Source organism: Heloderma suspectum, chromosome 5 (genome assembly GCF_057233095.1).
Source record: "Heloderma suspectum isolate Gila_16-S chromosome 5, 16-S_ref, whole genome shotgun sequence".
Taxonomy (NCBI): Eukaryota; Metazoa; Chordata; class Lepidosauria; order Squamata; family Helodermatidae; genus Heloderma; species Heloderma suspectum.
Window position 1 is genome coordinate 169,193,197 of NC_139462.1, and position 13,692 is coordinate 169,206,888.

Genomic DNA, 13,692 nt, shown 5'->3' on the forward strand with positions numbered 1-13,692 from the left:
GACTGACAATATTTATTGGGCAGTATAGAAATGAAATAAAGTAAATAAATAAAATAAAATTGTGAGTGTATGTGGGGCTTGAAGGAGGGCTGGCAATCTTTACTGCCCTACATGAGAAATGGGGAAGGGACTGAGAGAAGAGACCCACGCAGGATCAGGGAGGAAGGCTCCCAGAAATGAGAGGTGTGGCTGCCAACCAGTGCTTGTAGGTTAATTGTGGAGAACTCTATGGAATGGTGATCATTTGTCCCTGTAAGTAGTTTATTTTTCCCAGTCTTTGGCTTTTTCCTTGCTCCTGTTTAGTGCTAAACTGTTGGATTAGGTCAGTTTATTTGTACTGTTTTATTCAAAATACAAACTCGAAGATGACAACCTATCCAATGCAGGGCGGGCAGAGCGCGGAGGGGATCTTTGCCTCCATGCTCCAGCCACCCTGCATTTGTGGCTAGATGGCTGATTTAGATTGTCTAGCTGCAGCACTTCAGAGTGCATGGGGGGGGGGCAGACAACACATAGGAAGCATTGTATTGGCCCTTCCAAGGTCCCCACCCATCTCTGCCCCAGGGAACACCCCCTTTCCTCCTGCTCTGTATTGCTCTTACGAGCGCAGAGCCCAAGATGATCTGCACCACCTACGAGGAGGTGGGGATGGGGAGGTGGTTTCCTGGGAACCGACCTCAGAGCACTGGCTCCAAGGTCAGTTCCCGAAAACCAAATAATCCTATGGCTGTCTAGCCACTGTCTAGCAGCCATAGGATTGCGCATTTATTTATTTATTTATTTAAAAATATTTCTTGGCTGCCTTTCAGGTCAGTAGCCCTCCCAAGGCAGCTTACAGCAATAAATTTATATTTTTAATATATAAATATAAACATACTTATATTTTAATTATGCATCTATTGATACTGTGGTTATTGATAACTGTTCCTATGGGGTGTTTTATAATTGCTGTGTTCATTACTGTTTGTATGATATGTTGTGAACCGCTTTAGACACAATCTTATGGAAAGGCAGCATACAAATAAACAGATGCTGCTGCTGCAAGTGGAAGCTTTGCCAGAAAGCAGTACAGAAATGTAACACACAAATATCTAGTTGCAGATGTAAACTAAAAGGCTACCACATTCCTATCCTTGTAAGAATGATTTTTTAAAAGTGAACAATTAATAAAAGAAACCAGTGCTTTAGTCTCATGTGGGTACATGCTCACAAATCATTCTGAGACCTTGGACACATATTATGTTCTCTGTGCATTCCTGGAAACAGTCAAAGCACATTGCATAGAGTAGCTGCTGAATGATGTGCTAGGCCAATGTTGCTAAAACGCGACAGAAATAAATACATGTGATGCTGCAGCTTTGTTTTCTAGTGTGTCTGAAAAATGTCCAGGTGTTATATTGTAATAATAATAATTCTATATAGTACCCTTCTTTCTCTCGTCTTTATAAACAAAGAAATAAAAATGCTCAGAATGCCATAAGTTCCCTCTATCTGTTTAAAAAAGCTGTAGGGGGAACTTGGCGTGGCAAAGGAGTATTAAAATGGTAGCTGTTTTGCCTGTTTGTATGCAGATATATGCAAAACAAATAATAACAAGGTTATCAGAGAATGCAGCTTCCCTGGTCTGGGATCCCAGTGATAAATATTAATTTCAAAAATGGTCTCGTTAGATGCACGTACTTATTGAAGTGTACATGATTTTAACAATTGTATTCTTCAAACAGTATTATAATTTCTCAATATATAACCCTTTAGAGTCTGGTATGAATATTTTTTGTAAATACATTATAAGCTTAGACAATATTTCAAATTGTGTTGCTTAGCCAAAAATAAGCATTCTGCCAAAGTGCTTTTCCTAATTATTAGTAGTTAGTAGAAGAGCTATGAATAATTTATACCTCTTCCCTCACATCATTGTCCTCTCCATCCAGAAATGACTCAAAGGATGGCTTGGAGGTGGCTGCAACACGCTTGAGAATTTGGTCCAAATCTTTTAGTATACTTTCTGTCTTGGAGACAACTAATAAAACAACAATATTAATATTTTAGCTAAAATATACATTGTATATTAATGGAATGCTATTTATTGCTCAGTGAACTGCTTGGACAACAGGCACTAAGTGGAAGGGGTAATCATCACATTTCTTAACACAAAAATAAGTTTCAAATGACATTAATCCTGCGCAACAAAATGCAGTGATTGCTCTCACTGGGCTACATCCAGAATACTAGGACTGGCTTCTACTGACAGCACTATTTGTACCTATTTTTTAACCATTTAAGGGAGCAATCCAATGGCCACTAGACACTGTCTAGAGGACCATAGGATATGCTCATTTCCAGGAACCGACCTCAAAGCCCGCACTCTGAGGTCAGTTCCCGGAAAATTGACCTCCCTGCTTGTCCGCGCTGCCTTGGAGGCAGCGCGGAGAAGCCCCAACCTCCACGCTCAGAAGAGGAGCACGGAGCGACTGAAAAGGGGCGTTCCAGGGGGGGCGTTCCGGGGCAGGGATTGCGGAGCTGTGTGTATGACACATCCAATGTGTCGTACAGCAGCTTCCTCTCCTGGTCAGTCCACCCACCTCTAGACAGCTGAAAACATGAAAAATAGCAAGGCAGGAGAGGCGCGGAGGGAACGATCCCCCCCGTGCCTCTCCTGCCTTGCTTTGGATAGGCGGTTGCCTCCGCATTCAGAGGCGGCAGCCTATCTAGTTAGGATTGCGCCCTAAGAGATATAACATTCCTTACATACAGCTCATATCACAAACCAGTTGAGACAAACTGCTTAGATTATATTGTTCCACTAGTGTCAAAGTTAATTTGATCAATTTGAATCCAACTTTTTCAGTTAAAATGGATTACAAATTGGAACAATACACAGAAATTACTAACAATTACAATCCTACTTGTAAATGAGAAATAGGAACTTCTTATTGCATTTGGTGGACTTAATAGCGTGTAAGGTTTGATCTGATATTAAAATGGCAATAAATAAAATGATTGGTTTTCTCTTAGACACAGACTCAATATTAATTTTACTAAGGGCAGAATGCTATGCACGTCTGAACCGAAGGAAGTCCTACAACTCCCAGCGTTCTCCAGCTAGCATTCTAGCTGGGGACTGCTGGGAGTTGTAGGACTTTTTACAGTCAAAACATGCATAGGATTGCACCCTAAATTACACAAAAAAATCTTCCACTGACCCTTTTTGAAATGGTAGCATACATGATTAATATACTTAGAATATTGATGTGTGCTTGATACATGTGTGATGTACTGAAGGATAGATAAAATCCCAAGTATAAGGGAGTGGGAAAGTAAACTACATGAATACATATTTTCTGCACAATTAACTCATTAAATTTGATGTACAGAAGAAAAGGTGACAAAAGAATAGTTTTTCTTAGAAACTAACAAAATTTTATAAACTGTTGGAGAAAAAGTAGTTATCTTCCTTTTACAATCAATAACTGTGGGCTGGATCCAGAGTATGTTAGTTGGACATAGTTCTCACTGAAATCCACAGAATAATCCTAACCTTCAGATCTGCTGGCTGGAAGGAGTTAGGAAAGTGTAAAAATGTTAGTGGAGAGGGGTTCTGCTAGTCGAGGGGCCACTCCTGGTGCACCCCGGAATACCCACAGAAAGCTCCACATACATATATGTACTGCCAGCAGTGTTTCCTTTGATGGTAGACCTCAAAACAAGGTGTTCTGGGACAGGTCAGAGGCGGGCTTGGACCTACTAGAGCTGGCATAGGTATTTTCCTTCAAAGCACAACCTGACAGGGCTTTGAAACTCATGGACGCTCTGTGGCTTCACTCCCCCCTGCCATCCCCACTTATAATTGCTCTGCCCTTTGTCCCATTAATTCCAATGTTACCAAACTTCAGCTAATTTAGTCTGGATCCAGTCTTCTATGCTTGATCTATTATAATCCTAATTTTTATTGTCGTCTTATTTGCTTCTCTCTTTGTACATTTTTTATAACTACATGTATGTTAATATTAACATTTAAAAGGTGGAAACGGGCATCTATCAATATCACTGCTACTCATCTTTCCCGCTCATCTATTTTTCCATCCAGTATCCAATTTGAATCTCTTTACTTTCCAAACTTTGCTTTCAAATGAGGTAAATTGGTAACAATGTTCAATTTGTTTAATGTAAATGTTTTTTTTAATCTTATATTTTAATACCATTAGCTTTAGGAAGTTTTAGAAGGCTACTGTATTTGAAGTAAAAAAAAACAAAGAAAGCAAAGAAACTAATCTAACACAACAAATTCTAAATAACTTTACTTGTTGAAATAAAAATGCTCAATTGTGCTCCTGGAAGCCAGAGCTAATAAAGCATCAAGTAGAACCTTATAGTTGTGGTTAGATATAATCTAAACCAATTTTCACTGATGTCACTTAGATGTGTAAGGTAAGTTATCTAGTCAATTTATTGCATGCCAGAAGCTACTAAAAATTAATAGCAGGATTTACACAGAAAAGACATTTGTATATTTTGTTCAGCTGTTATGACATTAACATCTATGAAAATTATGTGCATGGCAAGGTATTGTTTGGGAACCATTTACCTATAAATGAATAATTATAGATCATATGTTCTTTTTATGGGGGTGTAATAAATCTGTTTCTGCAGATCCTTGCAGACAAACCCAATGCTAATTTGACACTGTCGCCATACTGGTTCTGTACTGAAGGAGATGCTTTAGTACAGAAAAAAGTCTCTCTTTGAAATGCACCAGTCATTTCCAACCTCTAGTTCTGAAGAAAAACTTCTTTGTCCCCTATACTGCATTTCCCCCAATGTCTACTGCCTGATAGCTTTCCCTTCAAGCCCTCTTCCACACAATACAGGCAGAAGTCAGAAAACCACCTGAGTGTACCACATATGCATAGCATCTTATCACCATGAGAAATTATGTCATGTAGAGTTTTTGATTGGAGAAGGAAATGGCAACCCACTCCAGTATTCTTGCCAAGAAAACCCCATGGAACGTATCACAAGGCTAAAAGATATGACGCCGGAAGATGAGCCCCTCAGGTCGGAAGGTGTCCAATATACTACTGGGGAAGAGCAGAGGGTATTTCCAAGTAGCGCCAGAAAGTGTGAAGCGGCTGGGCCAAAGCCGAAAGGACACTCAGCTGCGGATGTGTCTGGTGGTGAAAAGAAAATCTGATGCTGTAAAGAACAATATTGTTTAGGAACCTGGAATGTCAGATCAATGAATCAAGGTAAGCTGGAGGTGGCCAAACATGAGATGGCAAGATTGAACATTGACATCTTGGGAATCAGCGAACTAAAATGGACAGGCATGGGCGAATTTAATTCCGGTGACCATCATATCTACTATTGTGGGCAAGAATCCCTTAGAAGAAATGGAGTAGCACTCATAGTCAACAAAAGGGTGGGAAAAGCAGTAGTGGGGTACAATCTTAAAAATGATAGAATGATCTCAGTATGAATCCAAGGCAAACCATTCAACATCACAGTAATTCAAGTCTATGCCCCAACCACTGATGCCGAAGAAGCTGAGGTTGATGGGTTCTATGAAGACCTACAACACCTTCTAGAACTAACACCAAAAAAAGATGTCCTCTTCATCATAGGGGATTGGAATGCTAAAGTAGGAAGTCAAGAAATCACCGGGATAACAGGCAGGCATTGCCTTGGTGTACAAAATGAAGCAGGACAAAAGCTAATAGAGTTTTGCCAAGAGAACACGCTGATCACAGCAAACACTCTTTTCCAACAGCACAAGAGACGACTCTACACATGGACATCACCAGATGGTCAATATCAAAATCAGATTGATTATGTCCTTTGCAGCCAAAGATGGAGAAGCTCCATACAGTCAGTAAAAACAAGACCTGGAGCTGACTGTGGCTCAGATCATGAGCTGCTTCTTGCAAAATTTCGGCTTAAATTGAAGAACGTAAGGAAAACCACTAAACCATTCAGGTATGACCTAAATCATATCCCTGATGAATATACAGTGGAGGTGAGGAATAGATTTCAGGGATTAGACCTGATAGAGTGCCTGAGCAACTATGGATGGAGGTCCGTAACATTGTTCAGGAGGCAGCAACTCAATCCATCCCAAAGAAAAAGAAATGCAAGAAAGCCAAGTGGCTGTCTGATGAGGCTTTACAAGTAGCTGAGGAAAGAAGGGAAGCGAAAAGCAAGGGAGAAAGGGGAAGATATATCCAACTGAATGCAGAGTTCCAGAGAATAGCAAGGAGAGACAAGAAGGCTTTCTTAAATGAACAATGCAAAGAAATCGAGGAAAACAACAGAATGGGAAAGACTAGAGATCTCTTCAAGAAAATTGGAGATCTCAAGGGAACGTTTTGTGCAAAGACGGGCATGATAAAGGACAAAGAAGGCAGGGACCTCACAGAAGCAGATGAGATTAAGAAGAGGTGGCAAGAATACACAGAAGAACTATACAGGAAAGATCTGAATGTCCCTGATAGCCATGATAGTGCGGTCACTGAACTTGAGCCAGACATCCTAGAGAGTGAAGTCAAGTGGGCCTTAGGAAGCATTAGTAACAACAAAGCTAGCGGAGATGACAGTATTCCAGCTGAGCTATTTAAAATCCTAAAAGATGATGCTGTTAAAGTGCTGCACTCAATATGCCAACACATTTGGAACACTCAACAATGGCCGCAAGACTGGAAAAGGTCAGTTTACATTCCAATTCCAAAGAAGGGCAACGCCAAAGAGTGTTCAAATTACCGCACAATTGCGCTCATTTCACATGCCAGCAAGGTGATGCTCAAAATCGTACAAGCTAGGCTTCAGCAGTATGCGAACCGAGAACTACCGGAAGTACAAGCTGGGTTTCGAAGAGGCAGAGGAACTAGAGATCAAATCGCCAACATTCGCTGCATCATGGAGAAAGCAAGAGAATTCCAGAAAAACATCTATTTCTGCTTCATTGACTACGCTAAAGACTTTGATTGTGTGGATCACAACAAACTCTGGCAAATTCTTAAAGGGATGGGAGTACCAGACCACCTTACCTGTCTCCTGAGAAACCTGTACGAGGGTCAAGAAACAACAGTAAGAACCAGACATGGAACAACCGAGTGGTTCAAAATTGGGAAAGGAGTACGACAAGGCTGCATATTGTCACCCTGCTTATTTAACTTATATGCAGAGTACATCATGAGAAATGCCAGGTTGGATGAATCAGAGGTCGGAATTAAGATTGCTGGGAGAATTATCAACAACCTCCGATATGCAGACGATACCACCCTAATGGCAGAAAGCGAAGAGGATCTCAAGAGCCTCTTGTTGAGGGTGAAAGAGGAGAGTGCAAAAGCTGGTTTGAAACTCCACATTAAAAAAACGAAGATCATGGCATCTGGCCCCATCACTTCCTGGCATATAGAAGGGGAAGAAATGGAAGCAGTGACAGATTTTACTTTCTTGGGCTCCAAGATCACCACAGACAGTGACTGTAGCCATGAAATTAAAAGACGCTTGCTCCTTGGGAGGAAAGCTATGGCAAACCTAGACAGCATAGTAAGAAGCAGAGACATCACCTTGCCGACAAAGGTCCGTCTAATCAAAGCTATGGTTTTCCCAGTAGTAATGTATGGCTGTGAGAGCTGGACTATAAGGAAGGCTGAGCGCTGAAGAATTGATGCTTTTGAACTGTGGTGCTGGAGAAGACTCTTACGAGTCCCCTGGACTGCAAGGAGGTCAAATCAGTCCATCCTAAAGGAAATCAACCCTGAGTGCTCATTGGAAGGACAGATACTGAAGCTGAAGCTCCAATATTTTGGCCACCTAATGCGAAGAGAAAACTCTCTGGAAAAGACCCTGATGCTGGGAAAGACTGAAGGCAAAAGGAGAAGGGGACGGCAGAGGATGAGATGGCTAGATAGCATCACCGATGAGAGCGCAGGACAGGAAGGCCTGGCGTGCTATGATCCGTGGGGTCACGAAGAGTCGGACACGACTGAACGACTGAACAACAAGAGTTTTTGATATTCTACATTGAAGATAGCTTCTTATTTATCTGTATTGAGTTGGTGTGACTTTCCCTCTTTTAAAAAAAATAAAAATGTCTTTTTAAGTGTTTTAAAAATAGTGTGCAAAGTCATTAGATCATTTATATTTGTAGACATTCATTAAGCTGTTTTCCCTATACCAGATTTTCCTGATTTGGAACACAATCCAAATCCCACTGAAGCCAACAGTAAAATTCTCGTGACTTTTAATGAAGCTGGATGGCATCCTTTATTACTAGATATAAACACCTGCACTGATGGGAAAAGTAGAGGAGCTAAGGCTGCAAACTGAACTTTAATAATTTTAGTCAGCAGATACTTCTGTCTGTGTTAATGTTAACTAATAACGCTCCTAGTGTGGCATTTGGAAGGAAACAGAGTAGCAGGAAACATTTAATTTACAGCAGCTTCTTGCTGTTATTGCAGACATGGCTGTCAGAGTACTAAGTAAACACTTTGCACACTGTTTTTAAAATACTTAGTCCTAAGACTGGAAAGAGAGGAGAAAATCACAGAAACTCATAAATAATTTTATTTATTATACATCAATAAAAAGTTATCTTGAATACAGGGTATCTTCAAATTCCATATGACATAATTTCTCCTGGTGGTAGGTAAGAAGCCATGGATCTGTGGTATATTCAGATCAGCCATTCATGCCATAGAAATGTGATAGTAGGTTCACAACTACAAGCTTAACTCACCACTTATTATTATTGTGTTTATTATTAAAAAGCTAGCTTGAAGCTAACACATCCTGTATGTTTCAAGCCATGATATGATAACTGCAATCACCATGTAAATCCACTAGGAAAAACAGATGGCTTACTGTAATGTATGAACTAGCATCTATAATTTGCTAATTTAGAGAATTACAGAAGACTCACAAGAATGAAAGCAAGGCTGAGAGATGTCTTTACAAAATCCGGAATGTACAAATGGACTACTTCTTAAATATTACATATATTCCAAATTATTCACGATTATAATAATTTACAATACCTTTCCCAAAGTTTTATGCATGTAAAAATTATGGAATCTTAGAATTGGAAGGGAAGTCATTCATGGGTCATGAAGTCTATCCCTACCTGACCTGGTTCGCACAGAATGGACAACCCATGGTTAACAAACTATGGGTTGTTTGGGAGAATATGGGAGCAAGTGTTCTGGCTCCCGACCACTTGCCCTCTTCCACTGTGCTAAACAAGCCAGGGATGCTGCATTCCTGGGTTGTTCTCTGTGATGTGTGAACCTGGAATTCTGGTTGTTGAGGGAGAAGCAACCCAGGGTTTGAACTCATGATTTGGGTTAAAATTCTGGATTGGTTCTCCATTGCCAGCCCAGAGTTCTGGGTTCACACATCACAGAAGAGCAAGCCAGGGACAGACCATCCTTTGACTGTTTAGTGCAGTGGAAGTGGGTGAGCAGGCAGGAGCCAACACCTTCACTCCCATGCACTCCCAAACAACCCACAGTTTATTAACTATGGGTTGTTCAGTACATGCGAACCAGGTCAATATCTGTATCATAAGATCATCAACAGAGGCATTTTCCTAAGTGCCATCTCAGTCTGAACTGTGGAGGTTGGCTATGAGAAAGAAGGTCTTCTCAGGGTGGTGCTCTCTCTAGAGAGGCTCACCTGATGTCTCTTTGGCACCAAGCAAAGACGTTCATGTTCTCTCAGGCCTTTTATCATTTCCTCATTCTAAACCAAAGACGGATATTAATATCATTGTTTCTGCTTTTATCCTGGCTGTGTTGCTTTTAGCTGTCATGTTTTTAGCTCTTTTAAGATGGTTTTAGCTCTCCATGTGACTCCATGAATTTTTATTGTAGCTGTTAGTAGATTTTATTATCTGTGCTGTTTTGGATTTTACTGCAGTATTTTTACATCAGGAGTGATTAACCAATATAAATGAATAACTATGGTGGTTTCCCATTGGTGTTCCTCTGCTGACAGAAGGCATCTGTCAGAGGATCAGAAAGGGAGGGCGAGTTTCAGCGATTCCCCCTCTCACCTGCAGCTCCCCATGCAGGGTTGAGAGATCCTTCAGAACACTGTGGGAAGTGGCACAGGGGACTGATGGGGGAAGGGGAATTGCCAAAAATCACACACACACCCTCCCGCTGCTGACAGATGCCTTCTGCTAGCAGAGGGGCACCAATTGGATACCATCTAAACAAATACATAATCCCATTCCCTGACAAATTCCTCATGATTTATTATTTTCTTAAATCATCCACTGAAGGAGGACCAATTTCTTCCTAAGGCAGCTTGTTTGATTGTTGAACAGCTATTAAAAGATGTTTCCTCCAGTGTTTTAACATATAGATGTTTGAGCTATGTTGTGTTATCTATATGTTTTATCTATATGTTTATCTATATGTCACAACACTCTGTCTGACCATTTCCATATTGTCATTAACTACCTAAAGTGAATCACTCAAAAAAGTGAACATGGTATTTTAAATCAGTATTTTAAACCAGTACTGGATAGAGAGCTACACTTTTACTTTCTTCAGCTGTTTTAATGCTGACTATGATGCTGCTCATAATACAACCTAAGATAGCATTGTACTTGTGTGCTACAATATAATATTGCTGAATCATGTTGATATATTTAAGCCATCATGACAGTGCTACTGCTGAATATCCTTCACCTTTTTTGTATGTTTTTTCTCCTTTTATCTCTGACACTCGCGTATTGCTGTTAAAAATTTCTGCAGTCAATATCTGGTCTTAGATATGGAGCCAAAGAATAGACAGAAGATATACAACTGTACATGTTTTACTTAAAAAGTATAACCCAACATCTATATCAGGGTGACAGCTAGCACTAGCAGCTGTGATCTGGACTGTACATTCGCATTGTTGGTGGTAGGCGTAATAGTATGGGAACTCAATATAAAGGGTCTGTTCTGCTGCATGGATATCATATTCCTTGGATATGTAGGCAGGGACTCTACAATAAGGTTAAAATGGAATTTGCCAGCACTGAAATGGCTTGAATATTTGCAGCAGCTGAAAGGGCATAATGGAGCATTTGGATTGAGCTGTCAATGAAACAGATGTAAACAAGATCATGGTTAAACCCTGGGATAGGGGAAAAAATCCCATATACACAGAAGCTTAGTCTAAGGGCTGGTATATGACTTACTTCACCTCACCAGATGTACTACAGTGACCTTCTCCCAATCAAGCACAGCTTGATAAGAGTCCCAGATGATACAATAGCAAACAAAGCAACTATTTGTTCTCTTCCTCCCTCTCAACAACATTGTCCCTTGACCCAACTCAAGATGTGGCAGTGCAGCAGCTACAAGCAAAGAACTGCAGATCAGCAAATTACTAATCAGTGCTTAGGTACTGGTATTTCATACCACCTATTTTCAAGTAAAATGTTAGGAAGCACTCTCTGAACTTCATAGAAAGCTATGTCTATAATCAAATCTGCCTACAAACCCCTTTACCAAAAAACAATGCATCTACCTTAACCATTCTATCAAAAGAAATCTTCCATTTATAGTTTAATTACCTATGTGGCATCTGATAAAATATAAACTAGCTTGTGACCCAGGTGAACAAGGGCCCTTACTTCGAAACTGGCTTTATAATGTCATGGAATCCTAAAGCTGGGAAAATGTATTTATTGATTGGACTTACAGTTTGCTCCATTATAAGGACTTGGGACAGGTAACAGTATACTAATTAGTCCAACCTATTCCTCCCTGTTCCTGGCAAGTAAATCCAGAGTGAATAAGAAGCCTTATACTGTTTTTGGAGGATGTAAAAATTGGGCTTTGATGAGTTTGTAGGACAGCCTTCCAGATGTTTGGGATGAACTCCCAGCATTCTTGACCACTGGCCATGCTGGCTAGAGCTAATGGGAGTTAAACTCCCAAACATCTGGAAGGCATCAGGTTGAGGAAGGGTGTTCTAGGGAAAGAGAGCTCTGCAGTTCAGGAATGCCACATGGTCATGAACTTTTAACCCCTTAATGATCCTCCATACTTCAGACCCCTAGAAACTAAACCCCAATTAATCTAGACTACATTGTCCTGCAAGGAAAGGTACATGTTCTGTATCCTATAGAGATGTGAATAAGTTCCTCAAAAATTTGACTCTTCTGATTAAAGATACTTGTACATATTTATACAAACCTAGATTTTCTGTTGACAGGATATCTTCTGAGCTTTCTATTTCAAGTGAACATGTTAACATTCTTTTTCTAAAAAATGAGAAAATATTTGTTGCAAATCACTTACCCAGAATAGTCAAATCATGCCTGTGAATATATAGGGTTGGATCCAGACTTAGTTAAATGTAGAGCAGGCCATTGAAATCAATGGGACTTTAGTCAGTCATGATTAGTCAGTCCTCTAAGTATAACTAAGTTTAGATCCAACCCATAATGCTTTATGCACAAAGCTATCTTCCATTTACACCAGAAGGCTATTGATAGCCATTGGTGAAAAGTACATCATCATTAACACTGTATCTGCTTGTACTATAACTTATCTCAAACCACTTGATCATTTATTAATGGGATTATGTTCCCCTAAGAAGATGTGTTAGGAGGGGCAATGTTTATGTATACCTGCACAGAGATAAATCTAATCACAGGCCAAATTTTAGTCACTGAAATGTCTAAGACCTATACTGTATCTACTAATCATCCACCCAGATAGCTAAATAATCCAAATCAGGGGTGGGCAATATTTTGTCCTCCAGACACCGCCCCCCGTGAGTGTAATAATAATATTAATAATAATAATTTATAAATGGCATCCATAGTGGCTATAGAGTGCCTAAAGGGTCAAACGTTGCTTGTTTCCAAGCTATTTTTGACCCTTTAGGCACTCCATAGCCAATATGGAAACCACTACAAATTGTTATGGATGTTGTTGTTGTTGTTGTTGTTATATTTATACCTGCCCTTTTCCCAGTACTGGGACACAAGGTGGATTACAAAAATTAAAACATATACAATTAAAACATATGAAAATATACAAAACTTAAAATATAAATTAAACAACAATTAAAATTATATTAAAACATTAAAACAGCATTTTAAAACAGCATTTTAGCAGCTTACCCCGAGGTTCCAACTATGTCCCAAAGGCCTGCTGGAACAAGAATGTTTTAGTCTGCCTCCAGAAACACATCAAGGAGGGAGCCATCCTAGCCTCTCTGGGAAGGGTGTTCCACAGCCGTGGGGCAGCCACCGAGAAGGCCTTCTCCCGGGTTCCCACCAAACGTGCCAGTGTCAGTGGTGGGACTAAGAGAAGGTTCTCCCCAGAAGAACTCGGGACACGGGCAGGTTCATAAGGGAAGATACAGTCTTTCAGATAACCTGGACCGGAGCTGTATAGGGCTTTATAGGTCATAGCCAGCTCTTTGAATTGAACCCGGAAACAGACTGGAAGCCAGTGAAGCTGTTTTAACAAGGGAGTTATATGCTCCCTGTAACCAGCCCCAGTCAACTGTCTGGCAGCAGCTCTTTGAACCAACTGCAGTTTCCGAATACTCTTCATAGGCAGCCCCACGTAGAGTGTGTTGCAGTAATCCAAATTTACTGAAATTTGGGGGCAGCAGGGGGCGCATGTGGCCCATAGGCCATGTATTGCCTGCCTGCCCCTGATTTAAATTGTATAT

At 40.4% G+C, this 13,692-nt stretch overlaps 1 protein-coding gene across 1 annotated transcript in view; it reads right to left on the reverse strand.

The window, feature by feature from the left end:
• The window catches only part of ZCWPW2 (zinc finger CW-type and PWWP domain containing 2), a 52,977-nt gene that overhangs the window by 2,349 nt on the left and 36,936 nt on the right, over positions 1-13,692 (reverse strand). Inside the window, exons 7-8 of the mRNA XM_084858289.1 lie at positions 12,198-12,265; positions 1,899-2,020 (exon numbers count right to left, since the gene is read on the reverse strand). Of these exons, the coding sequence (XP_084714415.1) occupies positions 1,899-2,020; positions 12,198-12,265 (190 nt within the window). The remainder of the gene's footprint in view (positions 1-1,898; positions 2,021-12,197; positions 12,266-13,692) is intronic.